Raw genomic sequence first — 27,737 nt, 5'->3', positions numbered from 1 at the left:
TTTAATTATTTATGGTTCTCATCACCCTATTGTGTGAGACTAACACAAAGACACATATAGAGGTCTGCAGAAAGACTGACTTTGGAGGGTTTTACAGATTGGAATTTCCTCTGCATGATATCTGATCCACACACACTCATTCACATACACTCCAGACAAGTAGCCCTGAGGAAGCTCAACATTGTCTGAGCATGCTGGCTCAACACAAAGGTCTTCATTGAAGAAAGAGGCACTTGTCATTATTTTAGCAGTAAGCTTCATGACAGTGAACCCACTGAATGAACAGCCCACTGGCCACGTTCTCACTGCTTCTAAGTCAACTAAAACAGTAATATTTTTAAATGAATTGGTAACACTTTACAATAAGCTTTAATTTGTTAATGCATTCTGTATGATGTATTATCAATGAACAATAATTTTAAAGCATGTATTAATCTAGTTTAATATTAATTTGTACATTAAAAAAGTATTTAAAAATGAACACCAGTATATTTATAAAGTAACATTAACCTAAACATGCTTAAATGATATAAATAATGATAACATTAACCAACTGAAAATCATTTATCTAATTAAATATTTAATTATGAATAAAAAAAAAAAATTTAAATAGAGAGTATTCTGACAAATAAAAATGCATAGCATTTCACGGTTAGTTTTATACACTATATTTGACATGGACTGGAGCCAGTTCCATATCTGTGAAGCTCTCAGCATGTGGGAACATCATAAATACAGAAATGATTCACAGTGCAAAATTCAGACACTATTCAACTGTAAATTTAATTCAGTGCTGTGGGGGTGAGGTGTTGGTGGTACTACAGTAAGCCTGCAGTCCTTTATGAATATGCTACAAGCAGATGATGTCATACTGTTTAGTGCAATTAATTTTTTGTGTTCCTGTATGATAGCTCACACCCGCACTTTTTTTCGAAAGATCAGCTTATTCTTTTAATTTGCAAAAATGTCATTCTTAATCCTTTTTGGCAGGATTTGGTCAGGATTTAAATTTTAGACGAACCGCGTTCTCCACAGGGTGTTTAACATCCTGTACAACAGCCCTGGTGTATCTGGAGTGAACTGCAGATCTTCAGTCATCAAGGATTAAGACTTTGGGAATAACTAGTGCAAACAACCTGCAGTGTGTCACTCAACACGATGGTATGCACATTGTGTTGCTACTGAGCATGATAGCATATGTGTCTTCATCTTCAGAGAAAAATATAAGAATATGTCTTCTTGTTTGCTCACCTCTGCAGGTCTGATCTGCATCAAGGTAATGCTGTGGTCTGCAGGCAGACATACAGGACCCGTGAGAGACATGCCCATTCTGAGGCTGCATAACCTCTTCCTGTTTGACACACTGCATGCAGTCTGAGGAATCCGGACCCACACAGACCCTACATGATGCATGACACCCTGAATAGAGAAGGAAATGTGCTGAAAAGAGTTGAAAAAGTAAAGTTCATACACGCATGAATGCACAAACAGCTTTGCATCTAAAAGGAATGTCTCTTTGACTTTAACTGACCTTAATTTATGCTTCATAAAACTAAACCTAAAAATCGTGCAAATATGAACGTGGTTTTGCGCAGCTCGTCAGTGAACAACGGCTCTGTGTATTTAATGCTGCTCAATGTGAAAGCCCGCAGGTGATGGAGATTTACCCTGATTACAGAACCGGCTTTACTGATAAGATGCGCATTAAATATCTCATGCGATTTATCGTGCAGCCCTAATATATAGATATATAAAGAAGACAACTAACATTTGGTTTAAAGAACTATTACAACCTCATGACTAAAACATCACAATCAAAATGAGAAACAATCACATTAAAAAAAGAACAGCCTCAGGACTTTCAAAGTCAGCAAGCCGATGCTAAATTTAAAGTGCTCAAACCGCAAGCTATTTTTACCCAAAGTCAGAAATGTACCTATCTATCTATCTATCTATCTATCTATCTATCTATCTATCTATCTATCTATCTATCTATCTATCTATCTATATTCAATTACATGCAACTTGTCCCTCCATTTAGTTGTGGGTCTCTTTAAAATTCGGACCAAATTTTAAATCCATTTTTAATGATGCATTGCATCATTTAGTGAGCAGTTGAATCAAATCGAATCAAACTATTACCCTAGAATTCTTTAGGACAGCTCATCTATGATCTATCCTCTTTTATCATGACCCAGTTTTCACCACATAAATATGTAACAGTGGGAGGAATATCAGAGTTTTGTAAATGCAGTCGTACTGTGACAGTGTCCCCCTCTGGAGAACAGGCCCTCTCCGCAGGACTCCACACACTGGCCTTGGTTCAGGATGAGAGACTTTGAGCAGGAGGTGCAGTGAGACACAGCTGGCCCTGAGCAGGATGCACACGAACTGTGGCAGGCTGGAAGAACAACAGAGGCATAGTTCAGGAGGTGACAGCAAAAATAACCAACCTGGACCTCTTGTAACCTATAACCTTTCAGGTACAATTTCATCAAAGTCGGTTAGCAAAAAACGCAACTTGTCTTGTTTGAGTACTTTAACACATCTCAAGTACTGGTACTGTGGTCGTTTTGCTACTTCAGAACGTCCTCTCAGCACTCAACTGCAATCATTAGCTACCACAATGCATGGACTTTCTTATGAGCTGGTTAGGTAAAAAAGTGCCTGCCAAAAACATAAATGCAAATGGCCTGTACACCAGAGGATTAGGCTTGACTGTATTAATATATCATTTTAAACTCAAAATCATGCATCAAACTAACATCCAGACGTGATAATTTTCTAACCCATGTGGTTTTGCTGAGAAAACGTAGGTAAGACATTTCAAGGGACTGACTCCAAATGACAGGGAAACTTTCCAAAGAATCTTCTCTGGCAAAGAAAATGAGTTTCAGAATGAATGGTTTTTCAATTCTCTAGAAAAGAGATTGATGAGTTTCTGGTTGCCAGTAAACCTACACGGTGGTGTTGAAAAACATATTAAATGAGCAAAAGAAAACTTTTCACCTTGGCAATGGCCATGGTCATCCTTGTAATACTGTGGTGGACATTGTGGCACACATTTCCCCTGATGCAGTGCATGTTCAGGGGGGCAGCTCATGCAAGTGGGGTTGACAGGTTGACACGTTGCACAGGAAGCGTCACAAGCTTCAAAAGGATATAAAAAATATGTTATAAAACATTGTATATATAGATATATAAAGAAGACGACTAACATTGTTTAAAGAACTATTAAAACCTCATGACTAAAACATCACAATCAAAATGAGAAACAATCACATTCAAAAAAGAACAAATGAATGCAGAAAAGCCTCAGGACTTTCAAAGTCAGCAAGCCGATGCAAAATTTAAAGTGCTCAAACCACGAGCTATTTTTACCCAAAGTCAGAAACACAAAAAAAACCTCCCAGCAACACAATTCTCTCTTATGTTAAATAGACAAGCTGGATCTGTGGAGCTTAAGTTCTTTCACTGTAAAATAGACATTTAGAGTGTCATTCTGCATTTGCTGTAGTGTTGTCAAGTTGAAGCTTAAATGTATTCGAGGTGACATTTTTGAAGCAGGCTTTTGTCTCTACTTGCCAAGATATTATCATCAGCAGTGGTAAGACAACGAATAAGGCCATTGACAATCTAACTAGTAAATATATATATTGTAAATAATATTTAAAAAAAGTATTGAGTGCACTGTAAGGCTGGAATACACTATACACCTTTTACAATTTGAACAGATTTTAAATAGGGATCATAAACTTGCCACCCAGAAAAACGACTGTGGGTCACATACACTACGGGACATTCGCAATATTCTGCACACAACTAACACACGCAGAAACATATGCGTTGCTTATAGGAGACGTATGACAAATAAAAACAATATGTGTTCCGTGCTTGATATCCTCTGACTGGATGGAGTCATAATATGAAGCTAAAAAACAAAATCTGTGCCCATCATACACTGGCAATTTTCTGTAAAATCTATCAACTCCATCTACCCAAAACAAGCGACGACTACTTCAGACTGCAAATCTGGACAAAATTTGGGCAAAACTGGGCAAAATGTAGTGCATTCCAGCTTAGTTTAAAGATGAATTTCAAACAAACATTTTACTCAAACATTGTTTTAAACCTTTTAAGCAAATCTTTGTTCAATTAAAATATTTGTTAAAATGTTTAATTTTATTACTGACCAACAAACAAACCACACAGAGTAACTAAGATGTGAATTCTGCCCATCATACCATAACAGCTGCCTTGATTAGCATAAAAGCCTGGACCACAATCCAAAACACAGAATCCATCCTTCAGTAAGTGGGAGGGGTCTGAGCATGTCAAACAATCTTGAGGCCCCGCCCCCTGGCAAGATGAACAGGAGTCATGGCAACCTAAAGAGGAAGACGACAATAATGTGTTCAAAATCAAACTAAACAACACACACACACACACAAAACTGCATACGCTGGCATTACAAGGTTACTTTATGCTCTAGTGTTGTGGCTTTTCTGTGAGGAAATAATGTGACCTTATTTTGACAGTGAGAGAAAACATGCCAGTCAGACAAGAACAAAAGATGACCTTTCTGAGGGAGCTTGTAAAAGGTACAAAAAAGACAGAACACCACACTTGCATATATAAAGAAAGTCCCACGATTTGAAAGACACATACAGAAGCACATACGTAAGATGAATATGTGCATTAAAACACATACGTAATTGAATATGGCATTAAAACACACAATAACACAAATGCATCTTCACTAACAATAACCTTCTTTTATAATCATCCCTTGGTAAGATGTTTGTGCCGCTTGCACAATCTATTCAAAGGCCTACCAATATATCTAAAGCATAAACACCAAATACAATCATTGCTAATAAATGTAGCTTTAGGCCAAATTATCAGAATCAGAATCAGAAGAGCTTTATCGCCAGGTATGTTTACACATACGAGGAATCTGTTTTGGTGACAGAAGCTTCCACAGCACAAACAGAATGACAGTGACAAGACAAGAAACTGATAATAAAAAGAATAAAATAGGATAAGTAAATAAGAAATAACAATATACAAAAAATATATTATTGATATAACTGCATCAGAGAGCCAGCTCTTTAACCTCCATTCTGTAAGCAGACTCGTCTCTGTGCTGGATGAGGCCAACATGTTTGGTGGCATCAGTGAACTTCAGGAGCTTGACAGAGGGGTCTTTAGAGGTGCAGTTGTTAGTGTACAGGGAGAAGAGCAGTGGGGAGAGAACACATCCCTGGGGGGCGCCAGAGCTGATGGTGCAGGTGCTGGATGAGAATTTTCCCAGCCTCACTAGCTGCTGCCTGTCTGTCAGGAAGCTGGTGATCCACTGACAGACGGAGGTGGGCACAGAGAGCTGAGTTAATTTGTACAGGAGAAGGTTTGGGACGACAGCGCTGAATGCCGAGCTAAAGTCCACAAACAGGATCCACATGTAAGTCCCTGGTCTGTCCAGATGTTGTAGGAAATAATGCAGTCCCATGTTGACTGCATCATCCACAGACCTGTTTACTCGGTAAGCAAACTGCAGGAGGTCCAGCAAGGGTCTAGTGATCTCCTTCAGGAGGGCCAGCACCAGTCTTTCAAATGACTTCATGACCACAGATGTTAAAGCTACAGTTCTGTAATCATTTAGTCCTGTAATTTGGGGTTTCTTTGGGATGGGGATGATGGTGGAGTGTTTGAAGCATGAAGGGACTTCGCACAGCTCCAGTGATCTGTGTGAAGATGGGGGCCAGCTGGTCAGCACAGGTTTTTAGACAGGCTGGTGTAACACCATATGGGCCTGATGTTTTCGGAAGACCTGACACACATTTCTTTCACAGACCTGAAGTGCAGGAGGTGGGGGAAAGGGAGGTTGCTGGAGGTGTTAATAGACCCATAGAGGGAAGGTCAGAATCGGTGTGGGCTGTGAGACAGGGTTTTTCAAACCTGCAATAAAACTCATTCAAATCGTCGGCCAGTTGTTGATTCTCCACAGTGCTGGGGAATGGTGTCTTGTAGTTGGTGATGTCTTTCAGTCCTTTCCACACTGATGCAAGGTCATTGGCAGAAAACTAGTTTCTCAGCTTTTCGGAGTAGTTCCTCTTAGCCACTCTGATCTCCTTTGTCAGAATGTTTTTGGCCTGTTTATACAAGACTTTGTCCCCATTCCTGTAAGCATCTTATTTGGCCTGACGGAGCTGTCTGAGTTTTGCAGTGAACCATGGTGTGTCGTTGTTGTAAGTTAAATGAGTCCTAGTAGGGATGCACATATCCTCACAGAAACGGATGTATGATGTTACAGAATCCGTGAGCTCGCCCAGATCAGTGGCAGCAGCTTAAAAAAAAAACTCCAATCAGTGCAGTCGAAGCAGGCTTATTAATGCTTCATTAGTCCATCTTTTTACAGTCCTTATTACAGGTTTTGGGCTTTGAGTAAACATGGAAGGAGGGTTTTCTCTAAGTTTTTCCCATAAGGTACGAGTTCAGGATATTTACTTTGTAAAATAAGTGACCTAATTTTAATAGTCAGGGCACTAACTCAAGTCTCCCTTTAGCAAATTTACTGAACTGCTCCACGTAAATATATCACACAAGCCTTAAAATCTCATCAATCTACCATCTCTCCTTCAGACAGAGAGAGAGAGAGAGAGAGAGAGATGTGGGACAAATTAACAGCTGTGCATGCCTTCAAAATCACCTTCTGGTTCTTTCTGGTTATGAGGCTGAATATAACAAACAATAGAAGATGTCTGTTATTCTAGTTTTTGAACATTTCTTGCAAAGTGAATCTTGCTGCCACTGTGCTAATGTGTTGTTAGTGGTTTCCAGGGAGTTGCTTTGTGGTTAATAAGGTGTTCTGAATGGTTCTTAAGGTCCTATGCCATTGCTAGGATGTTATAGGTGGTTGCTAGGTAGTTACTTCCTGCCCAAAGTCCACTAAGTCACTCTGATATTCTGGTCCTTAGATGTATTTCCAACAATGTGCATTTTAAATAAATGTTGTTAAATGCTGAAAAAAAAGTTTCCACAAATATATTATTCAGTGCAACTGTTTTCAACATATGTTATGTTTCAATATGTTTCTTGAGCACAAAATCACCATTTTAGAATGAATTCAGAAGGATCATGTGACACTGAAGTTTGGAGTAATGGCTGCTGAAAATTCAGCTTTTACTAAGAAAAGTAACATCATACCTCTCATTAAGTCACACAGTTGGTATCATTCATGTCCACAGCAAAAGACTTAAAATAGAAATACCGATACTTTTCCTTAGTAAGAACCACTTATTTCATATCTAATATTTTATTATGCCTTGTGTCATAATTTTTTTCAGATTTATGTACAAATACTGTTAAATACTTAAAAAAAAATTTTTTTTTATGAATAATCAATTATTATAAGTTGTTACAAACACCACAGAATTTGTGAAAACAGTCTCTAATTATGTTGTGCAGCAATAAGGTCACTAGACTCTAGATTCTTTGTGTGAGTTTAGTGCTCAGGATTAAACTACGAATCTGGGCACGGCGCCCAGTGTGAAACATTCACGGTTCTACATGGCACCTCTCCACAGACTCACACACAATGGCACCAAACTGGCCCAGAACCCTGAGTAGCTGGAATGGGACCAAATATTTTGACAGCCAACAGCAGAGTGTGAACAAGAGATATAGGTAACCATGTTTAGTGGATTTGGAAAAGCTTGCCATGCTAGAAAAATTTATGACAGCACACTTGGGCATGTCTGTTAGCACAACTCTTTAAGGTTTTACATGACTTCTTGATACGCTGCGGATGTGAAAGGATACATTTTAAGATATCCAAGTTGTGGCATGTAAGAAGTGTTCGGTAAGGTCTGTTAGTGGTTTGTTTCCAAATAGCAATGTGTTACATGAGATATACTAAAAACAAAAAATTGTACTCCATTATAACATTGTTTAAAATGTAAATGAGAAAGGGAGAAAGGCACAGAGACAGAGAAGAGAACAGATGATGAAGGAACATCTAAAGGCTTCCTCTAAGATTCCCTCATTTTTTAGCTTAGCTAATTAACTTATTGAACATTAGAATTTTTGCTCTCAATCAGAGAGTAAAACAAGAGAATGAATTGTTATCGTTTGGCCACAATAAAAACCTTCCACATTCTCATTCTCGCTAAATCCACGATAATGGGCTCAACCTAAGCTGGATATTTCTTTCCCATCTTGTCCCTTGTAGAACAATGCGGTCCAATCTGTGGGAGAGGCTTATTAAAGTGTGAAATTGAATGAGAGTGGGGACTGAGGTAATTGCTGTACAGTCTAGTGGTCCCAGTCACAGACCAGTTAGCAGGTCACTAATGCATGATTCCCTCCAGATTGGATTGCTATAGTCAGGTTGCCTGACAAGACTAGGTACCCATGTCTTGAGGTTGATTCTTATGCAAGGAGTGAATGCACTGCAGGTGCAGTAATGCTCCATCTGGTTTTAATAACAAAAAAAAAACTTACTTTTTAGAGATAACATGACGCAAAATGTTGTACAACAGGAAGTACACATCTAAATTTATAAAATGGGCACTTTTGTTTATCGAGGAAGTAAATACAGCTTCATTTCGCAATTATCATATAGCAATGAACAATAAATTAATAAATAACAATGAAATTCTATCAAAATGAGGAAATAAATAAAAATGAATTAATAAATTATATATACAGTATATACCATTCAAAGGTTCATAAATACTGTAATATTGTAAAATATTATTACAATTTAAAATATTTTTTTCTATTTTAACTTGTTAAAAATGTCACTTTTTTCTGTAATAGCAAAGCTGAATTTTCAGCCGCCATTATTCCAGGATTCAGTGTCCGAAAATCATTCTATTATGCTGATTTGCTGCTCTTCTTATTTTTATCTGTGTTGAAAATAGTTGTCTTCGATGATTAAGCTTTCAAGAACATCAATTATTTGAAACAGAAATCATTTATAATATGTAAATGTCTTTACTTTCATTTTGATCAATTTAATGCATCCTTGCTGAAAAAAAAAATAAAAAATCATAGTAATCCTAAACTTTTGAAAAGTAGTCAATATATATTTACATACACTATATAAATTAAAAATAATAATAGTATGGTATATATATTTAATATAGATGATTATTAAATATACATACATCATTATATTTAATATCTATTTAACTTTTTTTTATTTATAAAGACATATTTAAATATCAATGTATAACATGATTTTGGGCAATATTTCTATGATAGCTCCACAAGCACATCGATACTGTATTGTTTAAGTATTACTGCCATCTTTCCTATTCAGCTACCTGGTTAGATGCAATATATGCACTTTGTTTAAGGTTGGTAAGAAAGCATCATAAAAGTACAGCATAAGTAAACGGTATCACAGAAAGTGAAGACAATAAAAGTGAATGAACTGTAAACTGCAGTTGACTTACTGAGACAGTGTGTGTGGTCCTGGAACAGACCTCTCTCACAGGTGGTCACACATTGCCTGCCACTGAGGAGAAAGAACCCACCACATGCTGTGCATTCAAAGTCATTCTCACAGGTGGCACATGACGGCTGGCAGGCTGGTAGAAAGAGAAAGAGAAGGGTGATAGGGGCTGGGGGATTCACTTTGTGGCTGCATTGACTACACTATGCAAACACTGATACATTAATTGAAATTGGGTGTGTGAGAGTTTGTACATCAGGTTTAAAAGAGTGACTGAAAGAAATTTGTCAAATGATGCTATAGCCCTCCAAAGTGAGGGGACATTCCAGTGTAGGGTTCGGACTGTGTTTTGACTTGTTGAAATGACTGTGACAAACATGACTCATGTACATGCACATCCACATACAGTACACACAAAAACACACACACACCAACAAAGCTATAGGATTAGCTATTTGTGGAAGTCACCCAAAGCACTGGGCGTTTTGAGGATTTAAAATACCATGGTGTAAAAATATGTTTAGGCCAGACGTGTGTGAATGTTGGTGAGAAAACAGGAGGAATAGGATAAAGTAAAAAAAGGAAGTGAGATGAAGAGGTGAACAGGAATTTGTGTAACAAAAGCAGCGTGGGCTGTAGAAGTATAACGGTAAAACACAATTAAAAAAAAAAAAAGTATGTTTATACCTGCACAAAATTTGCCCTGAGCGAAAAAGCCTTCAGGACATGACTGCAGACAGCGTCCATTCATCAACAGGGCAGAAGGATCCTGACAGCTGTCACAGTGATCTGGTGTGCCAGAGCATGTCAAACAGTCCTCGTGACACTGCACTGCTGCAGACACACACAAATAACAGTCAAACTCCTCAGAGGAAACAAAAAGTTACTGTTTAAAAACTTAAATTATGATCATCATTAACATCACCTCTGCTCTAATGAGAATGAGCCAGTTGCCCTGCAGCTGTGACAGTGCATTTTCCTTTTACTAAGGCATTACACAAACCCAAATTTACCTAACAAACAAAACAATCAAAGAACCATTTATTGTGAATGCTTTTGTCATGCGTTTGGTTGTAGTAAGGAATCACATGACGAAGGAATACATTCAGGAAACAACTTTAATAGACATCTCACGGGTAACACGCAGAGAAAGAACCAAACAAAACAAGAAACGCTGTTATTAATCTTAGCCAATATCACATTATTAATATTCACACTGTCAAAAGGGCATTTAAGCAATTATGAGTACTCAAAACCTGTCACACTTGCAACAAATTAAAATATTTAAAGGGATAATGGGTCATGAACTGCCTTTTTTATTATTATTTTGTACTGTTCTCTGAGGTCCACTTATAATTAAACCAAAAAACATCATTATTTAGAAGTAATAGGTTATTTTCTGTCCTGTTTTGACCCCCTCATCAGAACGCTCTGTTTGAATAGGTGTGGCAGATTGTAGAGCTCAGAAGTAAACGCCCACTGCTATGATTGGCTAACAGTTGTATATGTTTGACAGCCAAATCCTTCATAGATGGACGCTGATGTGGTTAAAAACACATAAATACTCAGTACATATCAAACGAACTGTAATTACAGACAAAGCACTAGTGACCACGTAATAAAAAACAGTTACTCACACTTGTGTGGTGCGACATTACTCATTCATTCTCTTGGATCCAATATAGTCGCACAGCATCGTCTGTTAATGGTCAATCTTTGTGAAAAACCTGCATCGAATTGTGCCTTGTTTTTAAACGAACCTATGGTAAAATGAAGTGAACAAAGGACCAAGTTCTTCCTGAGGCGTCTGGATCTTCATTAAAAATAAAGTTCATCCATTCTTTCCGTAATGTTGGGATCAGAAGGAAGACCATGCAAAGACTGTGTTTTTCCGCAACTTGGCACTACACAGCATCTTGTTGTCTTCTGAGCCATCTTTATCGTTTGGTTTCTGCGTAGACCTGCATTTACGTCTCTTGTTATTTACACTACATGCGTGAATCGGTGGGCGGAGCTAAACAGGCAGTGATGTAGAAGCAGGCGCTGATCATCTTCTGTGGAGGCGGGGTTTAGCCACACTATTACGTCATAAAGTGGCACATTCCACAACCTGTCGTTTTGGCAGATTGGCTTTAATACAAGACTGACGAGAAAGTTTGAATTCTGAAACTTACAGGATGTTTTTATAGAACAGTGACTTCTTAAGTCTCAAAAGATCAAGGCAATTTTGATTTCTCAGTTCATGACCCCTTTAAAGTTAAAATTGGCTTTGTGGACAGTGTGGAAATTAATCTACATTTATTTCTTCACTAAACCATATACACTACTGTTCAAAAAGTTTGGGGTTGGTAAGATTTCAAATGTTTTTGAAAGAGGTCTTTTATGGTCACAAAGGTATTTACAGCATAAATAGTAATATTGTAAAATATTATTACAATTTAAAACAACTGTTTTCTATGTTCATATATTTTAAAATGTAATTTATTAAAGTGATGGCAATGCTGTATTTTCAGCAGCCATTGATCCAGCGTTCAGTGCCACAGGATCCTTCAGAAATCATTATGATATGCTGATTTGGTGTTCAAGAAATATTTTTTTTCTAATTAACATTCAAAACAGTTGTGCTTCTTAATATTTTAGGAAGGTGTGATGCATTTTTTTTAGGAGTATTTGATGAGAAGTTCAAAAGAACAGCATGTATATGAATTTTAAATCTTTTGTAACATTATAAATGTTTTGACTCTCACTTTTGATTTCTTGTTAAATAAAGGTATTAATTTCTTTAAAAAAAAAAAAAAAACTTAGACTCCAAATTTTTGAAAGTTAGTGACCATGCTTTTCTTCACTCTAAACCATATGTATTGTTTTAATATTAACAAATATTATTACATCATATAATGGTTAAAAGACCATCACAACTGCTAGCCTAAAGAACCTGGAAGTGCAGTTGCCGGTTGTGTGATGTCATGGTAATTTAATCTATAGTCATGCAAATTAACCATCAAATCTCCCACCCAGTCTTTAGTGTACTAATAAGGCACTCAAAACTTCTCCACATGGTCCAACTGAAACCTGAGCCTATAGTTCTCTCTGGCGCCATTACTTGGCACAAGAATTAATTACATAGTCTCTAATGAGCTGGTAAATCCCTTGCTAAGGACTTTGGGCTGCAGGTTTCTGGCTCTGTCCATGAGGCCAGAGCAAGAGACATGGAAATAGGGCAATGTAGGATATTAAAGGTGCATTGGTAATTATTTGATGGTCATTCCCAATTTTTGGACCGGACTACAAGCACAAGGCCAGACTCATATCCAGAGGGAGAAAAGGAAACCTCTAAATCTTTTGTAACATTATAAATGTTTTGACTCTCACTTTTGATTTCTTGTTAAATAAAGGTATTAATTTCTTTAAAAAAAAAAAAAAAACTTAGACTCCAAATTTTTGAAAGTTAGTGACCATGCTTTTCTTCACTCTAAACCATATGTATTGTTTTAATATTAACAAATATTATTACATCATATAATGGTTAAAAGACCATCACAACTGCTAGCCTAAAGAACCTGGAAGTGCAGTTGCCGGTTGTGTGATGTCATGGTAATTTAATCTATAGTCATGCAAATTAACCATCAAATCTCCCACCCAGTCTTTAGTGTACTAATAAGGCACTCAAAACTTCTCCACATGGTCCAACTGAAACCTGAGCCTATAGTTCTCTCTGGCGCCATTACTTGGCACAAGAATTAATTACATAGTCTCTAATGAGCTGGTAAATCCCTTGCTAAGGACTTTGGGCTGCAGGTTTCTGGCTCTGTCCATGAGGCCAGAGCAAGAGACATGGAAATAGGGCAATGTAGGATATTAAAGGTGCATTATGGTAATTATTTGATGGTCATTCCCAATTTTTGGACCGGACTACAAGCACAAGGCCAGACTCATATCCAGAGGGAGAAAAGGAAACCTCTAAATCTTTATTATTTTCTGACATTCCCTCATAAATCACTTTTAATTAAATACTTTGGTGTGTGAATCAATAACTCTTGGTGAAAAACTATCCTACTCTCCATTTTCCAGTTGAAGTAAGCATTTTTTACCAGAAGGACCTTTGAGACTTTCCATCGATTTGAAAAATCTACTTGTTTCGAGTGCAAATGCATTATAATACGGCCACTAGCTAGCAAATCCGAATCACAGCATTTCTCACAGTAACACTGTAAGTCATTATATCTCAGACATTCTAGCTGATAAAACACTGATGCTGGGCTCCTTCTGTTCCTCACAACAGGCAGACAAGTTAACAAATGGTTATGTGGCTGTGAACGCATACGCACGGTCTTTGCCGTATTGATCAAATATGGACATTAACCAGCTAACAAGCACTATCACCACGCAAGATGTTACTTACCATATGTGATTAATAGTGCTTATGATAAACATATAAGAGAAATTTTTTTTGTTTTTGGTAAACAGGACAGTCGTATTTCTGTCCAAAGTTTAAGAGAAAATATACTATCTGACTGCTGCGTTTAGAGGATAGATACATTAGCATTATCTAATAAGCATAAACACAGAGATGCCAAACGGTCAACACGCATACATATAAACATCCAAACAATTTACCCTGTCTCTTCAGATAAACATACAGTATATATCTATATAAAAGCAAAATGTAAACACAAACACATTATGCTTTCTTTCTCTCTATGGTATTTTCCAAGAGAAAGAGAGAGAGTGAAAGATTCATGTTCCTTCTTGCAGCATCTCTTGAAGTCACCTTGGAAATTTAGTATATAGAGCAGACCCGAGTCTCATGGGTGCTGGAGAGCTAAATAAGCACATTATCTAACCAGAATATAATCTAATACTATAGGTCTCATCTCTCTCCCGCTGAGATCAACTATGTTTTGCCTTTATGGTTCAGGAATTGTTCCTTGGAGGGCTGATAAAGAAAGATTTTCAGAACAATTCAGAAATGTTTTTTTTTATTATATAAAAAAAATGCTTTTAAACTGGGAATAGAATGATGTAATGTTCTTTTGAAGTAAATAAATCAAAGTATAACCCCAATTTCACTGATTATATTGGAATATATTCACAAGAGAGCATGGTAATTAACTACAGCAGCTTCATACATCATTGCTGTTTGGGAAATGAACACCAACATAGATGCGCAGGTCTCACCTGGATTGCAATCCGGACAGCACTGTTCAGGGTGAGGTATAGTTAGAGTGCCCAACGGACAGGTGGGACAGGAGTGCTGGTAACAGGTCACATGACCCTCCTGACACTGGCACTCGTGACACAGCCCCTCTCTGATGCTCTCTAGATTCTGAGACCAGAGACACAAGAACAGTTAACAGACATTTTTGCTCAGACAAAAAAATTGGTTATAATAGCATCTATTAATTTTTGCAAACCATAAACCAAGTTCTCATGTTTACTTACAGTGAGGCGTCTAAAACTCTTGATGTTGGCTTTCTGCCCCTAAATGGACAAAGACAGTTTGAATGGTGGTGGTATTGATTTGCTTGTCTTTTTTCTTCATTGCCATCAAAAGCTATTTGTATATTAGCGTTCAAAAGTTTAGGTTCAGTATTTATTTATTTTTTGAGAGAGAAATTAACACTTGTATTCAGCAAGGACACTCAATTGATAAAATGTAACAGGAATAGATTTATAATGCTACATAAAGCCTATTTTAAACGAATGTATTTCTTTTGAACTTTCTCTTCATTAAAGATTCCTGCAAAAATGTATCATAGTTTACACAAAATATTAAGCAGCACATCTGTTTTCAACATTAATAATAAGATATGTTTCTTGAGCACCAAATCAGCATATTAGAATAATTTATGAAGGATCATGTGACACTGAAGACTGGAGAAATGATGCTGAAATGAATTATATTTTAAAATATATTCAACAGTTATTTCAAATTGTAAAGATATTTCACAATATTACTGTTTTTATTGTATTTTTGAACAAATAAATGCACCCTTGGTGAGAATAAGAAACTTCTTTCAAAAACATCTTACTGAACCCAAACTTTTGAATGGTAGCATATGTATTTCACATGTGAACATGGATATAAAGCATGATAAGATCAATGTATGTTTTACCAAACCCATATTTAAAGAAACATGCTTTGTACCTTTTGATGTGGCTGTGAATATGTACAGGAACTGGTTGTTGTCCTACACTCTGGGCAGCATTTCCCAGGCAAATGGACCAGTTTTTCTCCCTGGCACAAGGTGTGAAATTTTAGCTCATTTAATTTCAGCATGAAAACACCCCCAGGGGAATGATTAGATGTCTGACACAGAGCCACAAATCTGTAATTACATAACATTTCCAATTCTACCTCTGAGGTTCTTTATAGGGGGCCATTATCAATAGTCATTTACATTCATGAGAGAATCTTTAGTTGTTTCTGTGTAACACAGTTTGATCACCAAAGTCATGGTGGTCTTACAGACGAATCAGCAGATGTCAGTGAAATATGCTACAGATGGGAAAGAAGGTTTGATCAATGTTTTCAAAAAGATACAGAAGCATCTTTTGTGTTTCTTGTTTAATCAGACACTCTACTGCTCTGACTCCAGTGAACATCAGCTCTTATTTTAATTAATGCAGGACCTTAAAACCACTGCACTGAAACAAAAAAGTAACCTAAAATGTACTCCATGTGAGAACATCTAATTAAAATTGTTTAAATTCAAGTAAAAAAAAAAAAAGTTATTTAACATCACCAAAAAAATAAAATAAAAATAAATTTAAAGGGGCAGTTCACCCCAAAATGTATATTCCGTAATCATTTACCCACCCTCATGTCATTCAACTTCACAACACAAATGAAGATATTTTAATATTCTCTTATATTTTTTGCCCATCCATTGGTTATCCACACAACCAAAACTTTCATGCCTCAAAAAATGCAAAAAGACACAGTAAAATATTTGAGCAGTTTAATCCAAGTCTTCTGAAGAGACATGATTGCTTTATATGATGAACATATTTAATTTAGGCTTCTAATCATAATAAAAATACCTTTATTTGAGTTCCAAAGATGAACAAAAATTGTATGGGTTTGGACTGACATGAGGGTGAGTGAATGATGACAGAACTATCCTGAAAATGGCACTAGTATAAAAACAAGTAGAAATAGCTCCAAATAACTGCATGTTACCACTTTTTAGAGCATGCGTAATAGTTTTACACACCAGAATGTATGTCACATTTAAAACCTGAGAGTTTTCTGTTCAGACTTGTGTACTACTCCTTCAAACTTCCATTATGAACTCTACCATGACCCTAGTGAAAATCAGAGTTTCCTCTCTAAAGAATAACCTTTAGAGTGACACTTCTGGATTTGGGCCAAAAGTACAATTACTAAGTGATAAATCTCCACAGTGCTCAACCTTTCAAAGCTCCTTATGATTAATGGAGAAGCGGAGAACATATAGATTGAATAAAGGTGTAATTCATAACGGGACAAATGGCCACAGAGATAATGTGCCCCAGGTTTCAAACTCGCCTGGCATATTTTGCCCTAATAATTATCAACATTTGTAATGGCAGTATATAGGGCATCCCCCCAGCTGAGCTTGTTAATTGTGTCTTTTAATGAGTAGAATAAGCATGTGTCCCTGCTGATGGCTCTGCACAGAAATGTGATCCTTATAAAATTTGGACACATACCTGTGGGCACTCCATTCTGGCGCACTCGACCCTTTGGCACAGCACCTGACCCCGTTCACACATACAGAACTCACAACCTGTGCCATTCCACATATCGCCATGGTAATGGACGATGCCCTCATAGAGGCAGCTGCCTTTAGACGAGACACAATCTTCGCAGCACTGCCCAGGTCGCTTGATCTTCATCTGACCCTGAGAACAACACACGTTAGCACACATTATAAAATGTCACACTTATTATAATGCACATCAAATCATTTTTACTTGTGCCTCAGTTTGTGATAAGAAAAAATCAGTTGTAAACGACAAGATCCATTTAATAGAGACTGATTTGTTTTTAACCCAGAATATTTATTTAAAGACCTCACAATTGTTTTACAAGTGTGTTGACAAAACAGTGTCGCAAAACAGTTGATTACTTACTTGAATGAGGGACATACTCCTTTGCATTCAATGCAATTTGGATTTCGTTCTAATCATTCAACTCAAACGGCTAATTGTTATCTTCTTGAGAACATGAAATCTAAACTTGATGGTGGTGGAGTAATGGGAGCAGTGTTTTTGGATCTAAAGAAGGCATTCGTCACTGTGAACCATGAGGTACTTCTTTAAAAGCTCACACTTTTCAATTTTTCTGCTGAAGCTATTAAATGGATGATTTCTTATTTAGCAAATAGGAAGCAAAGTGTGCGTCTTGGTAATAGTCAATCAATGTACCGAAATTGTAATATTGGAGTTCCTCAAGGATCAATTCTGGGCCCTATCTCGTTTAGTTTGTATATTAATGACTTGCCGCTAGTCTGTTCATCTGCTAGTATTCAAATGTATGCTGATGACACAGTTTTATATGTGCATGCGAAAAACAAACAACAAGCAGTGAACATTTTAACTGAGGTATTGGTCCATGTTTCAGATTGGCTGAGTAACTCATATTTACATTTAAACATAAGCAAAACTGTTTGTATGTATTTCTCACAAAAACCGACAGTGATTCCCCATCCTGATTTATTTGTTAAAGGAGAAAATCTCAAGGTTGTTTCTGATTTTAAATACTTAGGAGTAATTTTAGATTCCCAACTGACATTTCAAAAGCATGCCAAAAAGGTAGCCAAAATTATTACATTTAATTTGGCTAACTTCAGGCATATAAGACCATGCTTAACAATAGAAGCAGCAAAACTCTTCATGCACTCTATGATTTTATCTCATATTACATATTGTTTTACGAGTTGGTCACAAGCAAGCACAACAGTTTTAAAATCAATTGAATCTCTTTACAAACAGACGCTTAAAATATTTGATCAGAGGACTAATAGTTATCATTATTGCAATATAGTTCAAAAACATCATTTATTGAGTTTTGATAATATTAAACATTTGGTTGATGCTTGCTTGATTTTTAAGATTTTAAACGGTAATGCACCTCCCCCACTATGCCAGTTTATAATGCAGAAGGTTAATAATGGCAGAGTAACAAGAGCAACTACTAGAGGAGACTGTGCTGTACAGTTTGTACAACATTTGGACGGTCAGTCTTCTCAATTAGAGCCATTAATTATTGGAATACTCTACCAACTGAATTAAGGAGTAGTACAAATTATTGAACATTTAAACATAAATTAAAGAAATTGTTAAAAGCAATTCATATTTGTAATCATGTGTAAAAAAATTCCTTCATGATACTACCATTATTATCCTTAGTGTTTAATTGTAAATGTTATTGTATGTTTATGTATGATAATTTACTGTATTTTAGATTTTTAGGTTGCCTTTTTAAAATCTGGCAAGGGGCAACAGATGAAAATTAGCCATTGGGGCTAACTCTGGCTTATTTACAGTATTTTACTGTTGATTAATGAACACTGTCCCGGCTAAATAAATAAATATTTGGAAGTTTCAGAAATTAGAAATTAGGAGTTTGGACGGGACCTACTGAAGGGCTTGTCCCTGTTGTTTTAGGCCAACTTTTAACATATAGACAGACTCTAGCTATATGAACTAAAACCATAAAAGCCTCATTTTCATTTAATGGGGTGATTTCACACTCTTTAAGCATTCACACTTATTAAGGTGAGATATAAAAATGAAATGTCTGTTCCTGCTGAGAATTGTTCTAAAGCACAGTTACATAAGATCATGAATTTTGCATGAAAGCAAAAGACTGAGACGGAAAACACCCCGAAGCAACAGACAAAATGTGAAATATATGGTGCAAACAATCCTGGATGACGAAAAATCCTAACTGTCACTTTCAGACCAAAGAAGCATAAACTGCAAGAATCAAAGTGAGACTGTATTAAATTGTAAATGGCAACAGTCAGTGAGCCAACAGCTTCTCTTTTGTGATCTTCTCAGTAAGCTTGTTGGTCAAGAAAGGTCTTTGACATGAAGTGATGGGGTGTAATGGATTTCTGCTGACCTTATCACAGTGGAGAGGAGGGCACTTCTCCATCTGACAGCGAGAATGAGCGCGATCGCACACACAGGTGGTACAGCTGCCCCTCTGCCACTGCTTGCCGTGCTAAAAACACACACGTACACAATAAAACAGTTCTGAGAGAAGGGAACATCTACTGTATGCCATCAATACTATGTTTTTAAATGCATGTAAAATTCCAAAGCTACACCACCAATGTCTCGATTCAATTTCAAAATTCAGATAGCATCTCAAAGCTGTTCAAAGCTTTAGCAGCAGAACACATTACAGCACATAATTAATTTAAAATAAATGACAAATTCAGCCAGTGCTGTAGTGAACAAGACAAGTACTAGACGGAGATGAAAAGAATGGTGAATGTTATCCTTTGTAAATCCTTGCTTTGCTTTCACACAATCCACTGTGATCAAAAGAGTTGAATTCCACTGAGTAGGACGTGATCGCTGAGAGCACGGTGAACAGAGAAACAGCCCTAAAAGACATGCTGATGAGAGATTTCGGGGACGCTTGTGAAGTTTGAGTGTCTAAAGAGAGGCGTCACTACTGGAAGGATGAAACCATATATTCCAGATTGAGGGGATCAAATGGAATAATTTAAGAATCAACCATTAAAAAACCCCACATGATTTATCCATCATCTGAATATGCTATGTCTTTAGTAATATTGAGCCTATATTGGCGCTTTGACAACTCCGTATTATAAAGGAACTGTATGCATGTTTTCAACAATAAACTTTAGCTAATTACTGGTATTACTGGCACATTTAGTCATACACTTTATCTTTACCTTTCTTAAATACTTGGTCAAGGAATATAAATATATATAATATTAATTACTACTATTTACTTTTGCACTGCTAATATTTCAATATTCTATGTGTATTCACACTTCTTCTTTTATATTGCAGACTTTTCCATTGTATACAGCTATGCTGGAAATGTTTTGGCGATACAAATGTAGAGTTTTTTTATGTTAATGAAGCAGACCAAAACTGCAAATTGAGAGAGAGTGCGCAAACGGATGAAAAGTCAGTTGAGGGAATGATGAGTATTATGGGTGTGAACAACGAAGGGAGGAACAAGAGATGATATGAGGCAAGAAAGAAGTATGGAGGAATGACAGAAGCAAGAGTGACAAGCATTTCACACACACCACTTTAACCCACACTTACCATCCCCTCCCTCAAAAGGTCTTCCGTAATACAGACATGCATTATCCCATCTGTCACTCTCGATCTATCTCTGGCCTTGGATCTCTGTGCATATTTCACCTTTCTCTAATCTCTTTTCCGGCTTACCTTGTACTCATTCCCAGCCTCCATGCAGGGATTCGGCTCACATTGAGGACAGCACTGTCCTGGCTGGACCACCAGGTTCTCACTCTGTATGTCAAATGAGCACATCAACATGCTGTTTTTAACAGCTAGAACAACTCTTTCAATTCATAATAACATCTGAACAGGATTAATCAGTCTTGATCTTGAGATAATGTGGTAGTTTTACACATTAAGACGAACAGAACTGTGTTTTGCCTTGACTATTACTGACATGACAGATCAAAACACAAGGCACAGTTCGGGGCTGTTACTGACCGCTTTGCATGTAACAGGCTGACACTCTGCAACCAGGCATTCAGTGTGACCGTTTCTGCATCGACACTTTGCACAGGGGCTGGTTGTCCATTCCACCCCATCTCTGTACTGACGGCCTTCCCAAGAGCAGGAGGCTATGGAATCAAAAAGAGCATTTTAATTGCAAAACTGAACAAGAATTTCCAGCACATCATTGGTCTCTGACAGTATGAAGCAGAATAAACCCTCTTGGGACCCATATAGCTAAGAAAAGCAATCAGCAAAGCATTCAAAAAAGAGAGGCAAACAGATGACTGCTACTAACATCACAGCACGCGAGTAAAAGCTGAAGTGTAATATCTGTGCCACTAGTGAAACCAAAAAAAACTGCAGAAACAATAGCTGTTTTCAAAGATTTTCAGACCGTACCCCAGTTTGCCATCGTTTGAGCAAATTCATGCCCCAAATTTACTCCACTGGTTGAACCCATGCCATTATATCCACTCAAACAGACACAATTCCATTTGTGGCCACTAGAAACTACACACATCTTTAAAAATTTATTCTGTATTATGATGTATATCCAAGTGAAATGAATTATCGAGGAAAAAAAGAAAAGAAAAAAAAGTAGAGCAGGAACTTGGCTCTCTCCTTGGGTTTTTGATTGGATGGAGGCAGATCTAAATGTAAGCTTGAGAAAGGTACAAGGTTTAAGTGGACGAAACGACTGGAGAATACATGACCAGAGAGAAGTCTATTGTTGTTACATTTTGATAAAAATTTATAAGGTCAAAAACGTTTAAAAATAAACCATAAGCATGGATGATTTGTTTACAGTAACTTCAGTAACATGCACTTTGAAATTAGTTAATTTCCATTTAAAGGGGGCATAACACACACAGTTTCACCCAATCTCATGTTAATCTTAAGTGCCTTTAGAGTAGTAATGCATCCTTCATATCTCCAAAAAGTCTTTAGTTTTATCATATTTATAAAAGAAAGATACAGCTTTACGATTCTCTCTGGAAAAAGCCGAGCTCCTGGAGGCACGCCGTGGGCGGAGCTAAAGAGTGACGAGCACTTGGGCGCCGATTGTCAACAAAACAGTTCTAAATCATGACCGGGATCTTTTATAGCTGGGACCGCTCCATCTTTCAGTATCAAACGATGTGCAAATCCAGCATCGAACTGGGCCTTGCTTATAAAACGTTCGTCAACAAACACACTTGTGAAACTCCGTTGCTGCTCTGGAAAAACAAACTGGATCCACTGTTTATATAACGCTGGGTTCTTTAGGAAGCTGAATAAAGTTATCTTTCCCTTACAACCAAAAACACACTTCTTTGGATTGGAGACATTCTTCCCGAGCAAGTCCCGCGCAGCGCTGCCACCGGATGAATCGAGTTGATGGGCGCGATCTCGCTCTCGCTCTGGTCGATGCGTGCACGGGCGCGCTCTTCCGGGAGAAATGCCCATATAAGGAGTTCCACCCTCGTCTACGTCATGAAGAAACCTCTCTGAAACTTGTACGAACCCGGAAGTACGATTTTTGGCACAGAAATACTCTGTCATACATCCAAATTGTTTTTTGAAACTTTGTCCATGCTTAGCATGAGAATCCAACTCTTTAACAGTGTAAACAACTCTGAATGCATGAAACAGCATTGTACCCCCCCCCCCCCTTAATGTTGACTTTAACATGCAAATTAAGACAAAATTAAGTTTTGGTGTAGCTTATATTTGCTTCACTGTGACCATTAATATTGTTTTAATATATATTATAAATAAACAGATTCACTATAATTATAAATTAGCAGAGATCAATCAATGAGCAAATATATAAATATTGATATAAACAAATATCTGGTGTATTTGTCCTAGAAAAACTAATATAAAATAATAAAATTAACTAAAGTATTACAGAATTAGAGAAAACAAAAGAAAATATTATTCTTCTGTATTCCATAAATAATAAATAATTTAAAAAACATTATATATATATATATATATATATATATCATTATGTTACAGTAATTTATTCTCATTTTCTTCTGTAGTTCTTTAGGAACCGATAAAGAGTAAAGATATGTGTTGTCTCGTGTTCTACAGGACCATAAAGTCCTAAACATACTTTCACAATTTTTGGTAACACTTCATTTTAAGGACCAATTCTCACTATTATCTAGTAGCTTATTAGCATGCATATTACTAGCATATTGGCTGTTTATTAATACTGATTAGTCAGATATTAATACCTTATTCTGCATGCCCATAACAACTACCTTAACCATAACAACTATACTTAACAACTACCTTACTAATCATTAATAAGAAGCAAATTAGGAGTTTATTGAGGGAAAACTCTTACTTAATAGATATGTGTTCCCTATTCTAAAGTGTTACCCAATTTTTTCCATAATGTAAAATACAATGACTGACTAAAACCAGAAGCAATGGTTGAGGAAAGCAATCACTTTCACCAACTGCAAGTAGCCCATCATGTTGTGCATGAAAAAAGTTGCAGCTTACTGTACCTCCATTGTGAGCACATACAGGGCAGCAGTCTCCATCTGGGATGAAAGGACTCTGGTCTTTCCCACAACTAAGAGAAGGACAAGCACGTGGCCCACAGGTCACCTTGCCATGAGAGCATGTGCACACCGAACATTTGGAATTACTCCACTGACTGTCATGCTGAGTGAGTGGAAGCAGGAGAGAGGTAAATCAGGACATGGATGAAGAGAAATGTTGATTGCAAAAATTAATTAAAACACAGTTATCTTTAAATCTGTGCAAACAGAATATCACAAATATCACTTATTGTTCTGAGCCCCAATACCAACACAGCCTGCTCCCTAAAGTAAATGCTACTTGACTTGAAAGCTACACTGCTAGAATCTTAAACAGGGCACCAAGTGGCTCTTTAGCAGGGATGATTGAGACAAAAAAAGAAGCTTGCTCTGTCAGGGAAGAGTGGAACACAACCAAAAACGCTATTGTGCACAAAACGAAGCAATCATTGAGTTGGCTGCTTGACCAAAAGTGGGAAGAAAGGGGCTTTTAGCATCTTTCATTGGAGCGGTGTCATAATAAGCAGTGTTACTTACCCCATAAACCATTCCTTCATGCTGACAGACCCCGGGCAACTGTGCAAAACATTCTGGACAGCACTTGTTGGGTGGGATTCTCAAGCGTTGACCCTAGCAAAACATCCAGAGAAACATTTAAACAGTTGCATTAGCATCTCAAAGAAATTAGGACTCAAGAGCAATGAGACATAATACGGACTCAAAAATATTGGCATTTGCAACCAGTGTTTTTTAGCGTTATTTAGATACTATTTAATATTTAAATGAGCTTTGATATTTATGTTTTAAATGATCAGATTTATTTTAAATTTGGTTTAAGTTTTTATTAATTTTGTTATGTGCGTTTGCTATTTTTATAAATCTTTATATTTAGCTTTAATCTTATTTCAGTTTGAGTTTTAGTAATTTCAGTACTTCACCTGCAACCTATTTTTATTTCAGTTAGTCGCCAAGGCAACATTTCTCATTTATGTTCAAGTTTTTCAAGTTTGAATTTTTCATCTAATATTATTACTTAATTTTATTTCAGCCTTATTTCAATTAACAACTTTTTCTGTTGTTTTAGTTTTTAGTTAATAATAACAACGCTGTTACTGTTCTTACTGCTACACATTTCTTGCAATGTTTAATGCAATAAGATAACACCAAAATGTTCTTGACATCTCAGCAGAGGCCTGTTGCATGAAGCCGGTTTTGTTTGTTTTTTTCCCAGGTAAGTTCACATTCAGGCCTACTTCGGGCAAACTCAAACTGGAAAAACTCGCTTCAAATTAAAGCAGTTTACAGTGAAAGGAGTTTAGAGACAAAATTGCCAGTCTTTTACTCCTAATTATTTAATATATTTATATTTTATGAATTATAATTACTTGTAACTCGTATAATATATTCACTGAATTCACTGAAAAACTAGCGATTAATATTAAACTTTAATATATAAAGCTTTGAAAATGACAAAACTTGTGTATTTTCTTTTGAGCTCTTTGTGAAACTATTTAAATAATTAAATTCAGTTTAATCATTTGCATAGTGATATGTTTTATGCGAGCACACAGCCAGACACACCTGAGCAGCAGATATGCTAAGATGCTTTGTTTACCTTGCTGTGTCGTGGGAGTGCAGCAGACGCGAGTAGTGAAAACATGGAATGGACTTTAATTTATATGGACTCTGAATGAGCCAAGTGGAATGGATTTGAGGAAGCAGCAGCGTGGAAGTCAAGGCTGTAGCTAAAACACGAAATGGATACTCAAATACAGTGGTTCCGATGCCCATGCAGGATGAACACTCTAGCCAATATTATTTTATCCCTATAGCTTAAGTATCACAGCAATGCTATTTCAGCAATATCACACACGCAAGAGCACTGCTGATTCCAAACAGCCACGCTGATATTTAGATCAACAGCATGATTGTTAATGTGTGACTGCTTTTGAAAGAACTATTAAATAAACAAGAGGTTAAAACAGTACATTTAGACACAATACTGCCAGTTACTTTGTAGGAAATAGTTCCAAACAAAAAGAACTAACACACAGCAGTGGCTTTATTGAATGAATAAATTGGACCAAAAGCATTAATGTTTAACTGGCCACTTTCATTCCTAAAAAGCTAACCATGCATTAATCTACCCAAGCAGTGTTATTGCCCTGTTTTAAAGGCTCATTATCAAATACTTAATTCTTACCCTCTGAAAGTCACACTGGGGATTTTGGCAGCGAGTGGGTTTGCAGATGACAATATCATTGTAGCAGATGCAGTCTTGACAGGTGTCTGGTTTCCATGATGTATTGTTCTATAACAGGAAGAAAAGTACAAAGACATAAATCCATGCCCACCAAATGCCATCATCTCTCAGTTCATGATGCATGCGTTGGGAATGACACGGCATTAAAAAGCAAAACCTTGACAGTGTAACATCTGGAGATGACAACATAAAAACAAGTCAGAGGGATCAGTGTCCAAGCTCAAATAATTATTCTAAAGTCATTTTCTTACTAAACATTCACAATTGTCAATTTTCAAAACAGCTTCAGAATTTTTATTGTATTTGTTAGAAATTCCTAGCTGAAACTGTTCAAACAAGGCCATTGGAAATAGTTAAGTTATCATGCATTTAACCCGAGATATCTCCATTCCCTACAATAAATGTTAGAACATCAACAGATAAGACTGAACGAGGTTGCTTTGGTATTTTAAAATGTATTAACAGTCTTGCCTGAGGGACCTACTGCTTTAAAAGGGTACTGGATGATCAGATAGGTAAAACAGAGGAGGAGCCTCTTTTATGTCAATGTAGCAGACCTAAACAGACAGTTTGGACTGGACCTAAAACAGGGTCTTTGCTAAAGCTTTAAAAAAAATGGTCATGAACTGAGAAATCAAAATTGCCTTAATCTTTTGACACTTAAGAGGTCACTGTACTATAAAAACATCCTGTAAGTTTCAGAATTCAAACTTTCTCGTCAGTCTTGTATTGAAGCCAATCTGCCAAAACGACAGGTTGTGGAATGTGCCACTTTATGACGTAATAGTGTGGCTAAACCCCGCCTCCACAGAAGAAGATCAGCGTCTGCTTCTACATCACTGCCTGTTTAGCTCCGCCCACCGATTCACGCATGTAGTGTAAATAACAAGAGACGTAAATGCAGGTCTACACAGAAACCAAACGATAAAGATGGCTCAGAAGACAACAAGACGCTGTGCAGTGCCAAGTTGTGGAAAAACACAATCTTTGCATGGTCTTCCTTCTGATCCCAACATTACGGAAAGACAGTGGCGTAACTTTGCTTTGAAAAGTGGTGGGGACACCGCGCAACTCGTTTTGCTAGTTTTTTATTTAATAACCTAATTTACTTGGGGACTTGGGCAATTCAGCGCTCCAGACTCATAAGCGCTCCAGACTCATTCTTCCCACTGGTCGCTCTTTTGCGATTAACTTTCTCAGTTGGTTGCACAGCACGGTTTTTTATTTTTATTTATTTATTTTTTTTGTGCTACAACATGCTATTAATCAATGCATGCTGATGAACTTTTATCGTAGTTTATAGTTATATGGAAACGAAAGTAGTTAACATTCAACCCGTTCTTTTTCATCAGTAGTATTATTTGTGATTTTAATTTTGTGAATGGGAGTTTCTCTTTTGCCATGTTATAAGTCGGGCTTCGCATGCTTTCACTTTCGATTTCACGAACTTGTCAGGGTTTACAATAAAATATAATTGTCTGTTTTGCTTATATCTACACACCTTTCACCTTTTAAGAATAAAAAAAAAGATGGATTCATTATTTTTAATTAAAATGCACAACAACAATAAAACAGTAAGATTCAATGACAAACTAGCTTACAAAAACGTTATTAACAAAAATGAATAAGATGAGGCATGGCATAGGCCTACATGCTGTATTAGGCTATATAATTACTAACAAATTACAGAACATTTAGCAAACATTTTAGCAAAAAAAAAAAGAGAGCCTCCATAGCATAA

At 36.8% G+C, this 27,737-nt stretch overlaps 1 protein-coding gene across 1 annotated transcript in view; it reads right to left on the bottom strand.

Annotated features, from left to right (window-relative positions):
- Nucleotides 1-27,737, bottom strand: part of LOC107567464 (extracellular matrix protein FRAS1-like) — a 136,529-nt gene that overhangs the window by 65,613 nt on the left and 43,179 nt on the right. The window contains exons 3-18 of the mRNA XM_016253145.1: nucleotides 25,937-26,044; nucleotides 24,271-24,363; nucleotides 23,698-23,857; nucleotides 21,185-21,318; nucleotides 20,891-20,974; nucleotides 19,575-19,676; nucleotides 17,156-17,347; nucleotides 15,609-15,698; nucleotides 14,903-14,941; nucleotides 14,639-14,786; nucleotides 10,148-10,294; nucleotides 9,462-9,596; nucleotides 4,245-4,388; nucleotides 3,010-3,150; nucleotides 2,261-2,401; nucleotides 1,252-1,419 (exon numbers count right to left, since the gene is read on the bottom strand). Of these exons, the coding sequence (XP_016108631.1) occupies nucleotides 1,252-1,419; nucleotides 2,261-2,401; nucleotides 3,010-3,150; nucleotides 4,245-4,388; nucleotides 9,462-9,596; nucleotides 10,148-10,294; nucleotides 14,639-14,786; nucleotides 14,903-14,941; nucleotides 15,609-15,698; nucleotides 17,156-17,347; nucleotides 19,575-19,676; nucleotides 20,891-20,974; nucleotides 21,185-21,318; nucleotides 23,698-23,857; nucleotides 24,271-24,363; nucleotides 25,937-26,044 (2,026 nt within the window). The remainder of the gene's footprint in view (nucleotides 1-1,251; nucleotides 1,420-2,260; nucleotides 2,402-3,009; nucleotides 3,151-4,244; nucleotides 4,389-9,461; nucleotides 9,597-10,147; nucleotides 10,295-14,638; nucleotides 14,787-14,902; nucleotides 14,942-15,608; nucleotides 15,699-17,155; nucleotides 17,348-19,574; nucleotides 19,677-20,890; nucleotides 20,975-21,184; nucleotides 21,319-23,697; nucleotides 23,858-24,270; nucleotides 24,364-25,936; nucleotides 26,045-27,737) is intronic.

This window comes from Sinocyclocheilus grahami, unplaced genomic scaffold (genome assembly GCF_001515645.1).
Source record: "Sinocyclocheilus grahami isolate Dianchi unplaced genomic scaffold, SAMN03320097.WGS_v1.1 scaffold1161.1, whole genome shotgun sequence".
NCBI classification, from domain to species: Eukaryota; Metazoa; Chordata; class Actinopteri; order Cypriniformes; family Cyprinidae; genus Sinocyclocheilus; species Sinocyclocheilus grahami.
This window is presented reverse-complemented; position numbering and strand designations above follow the sequence as displayed.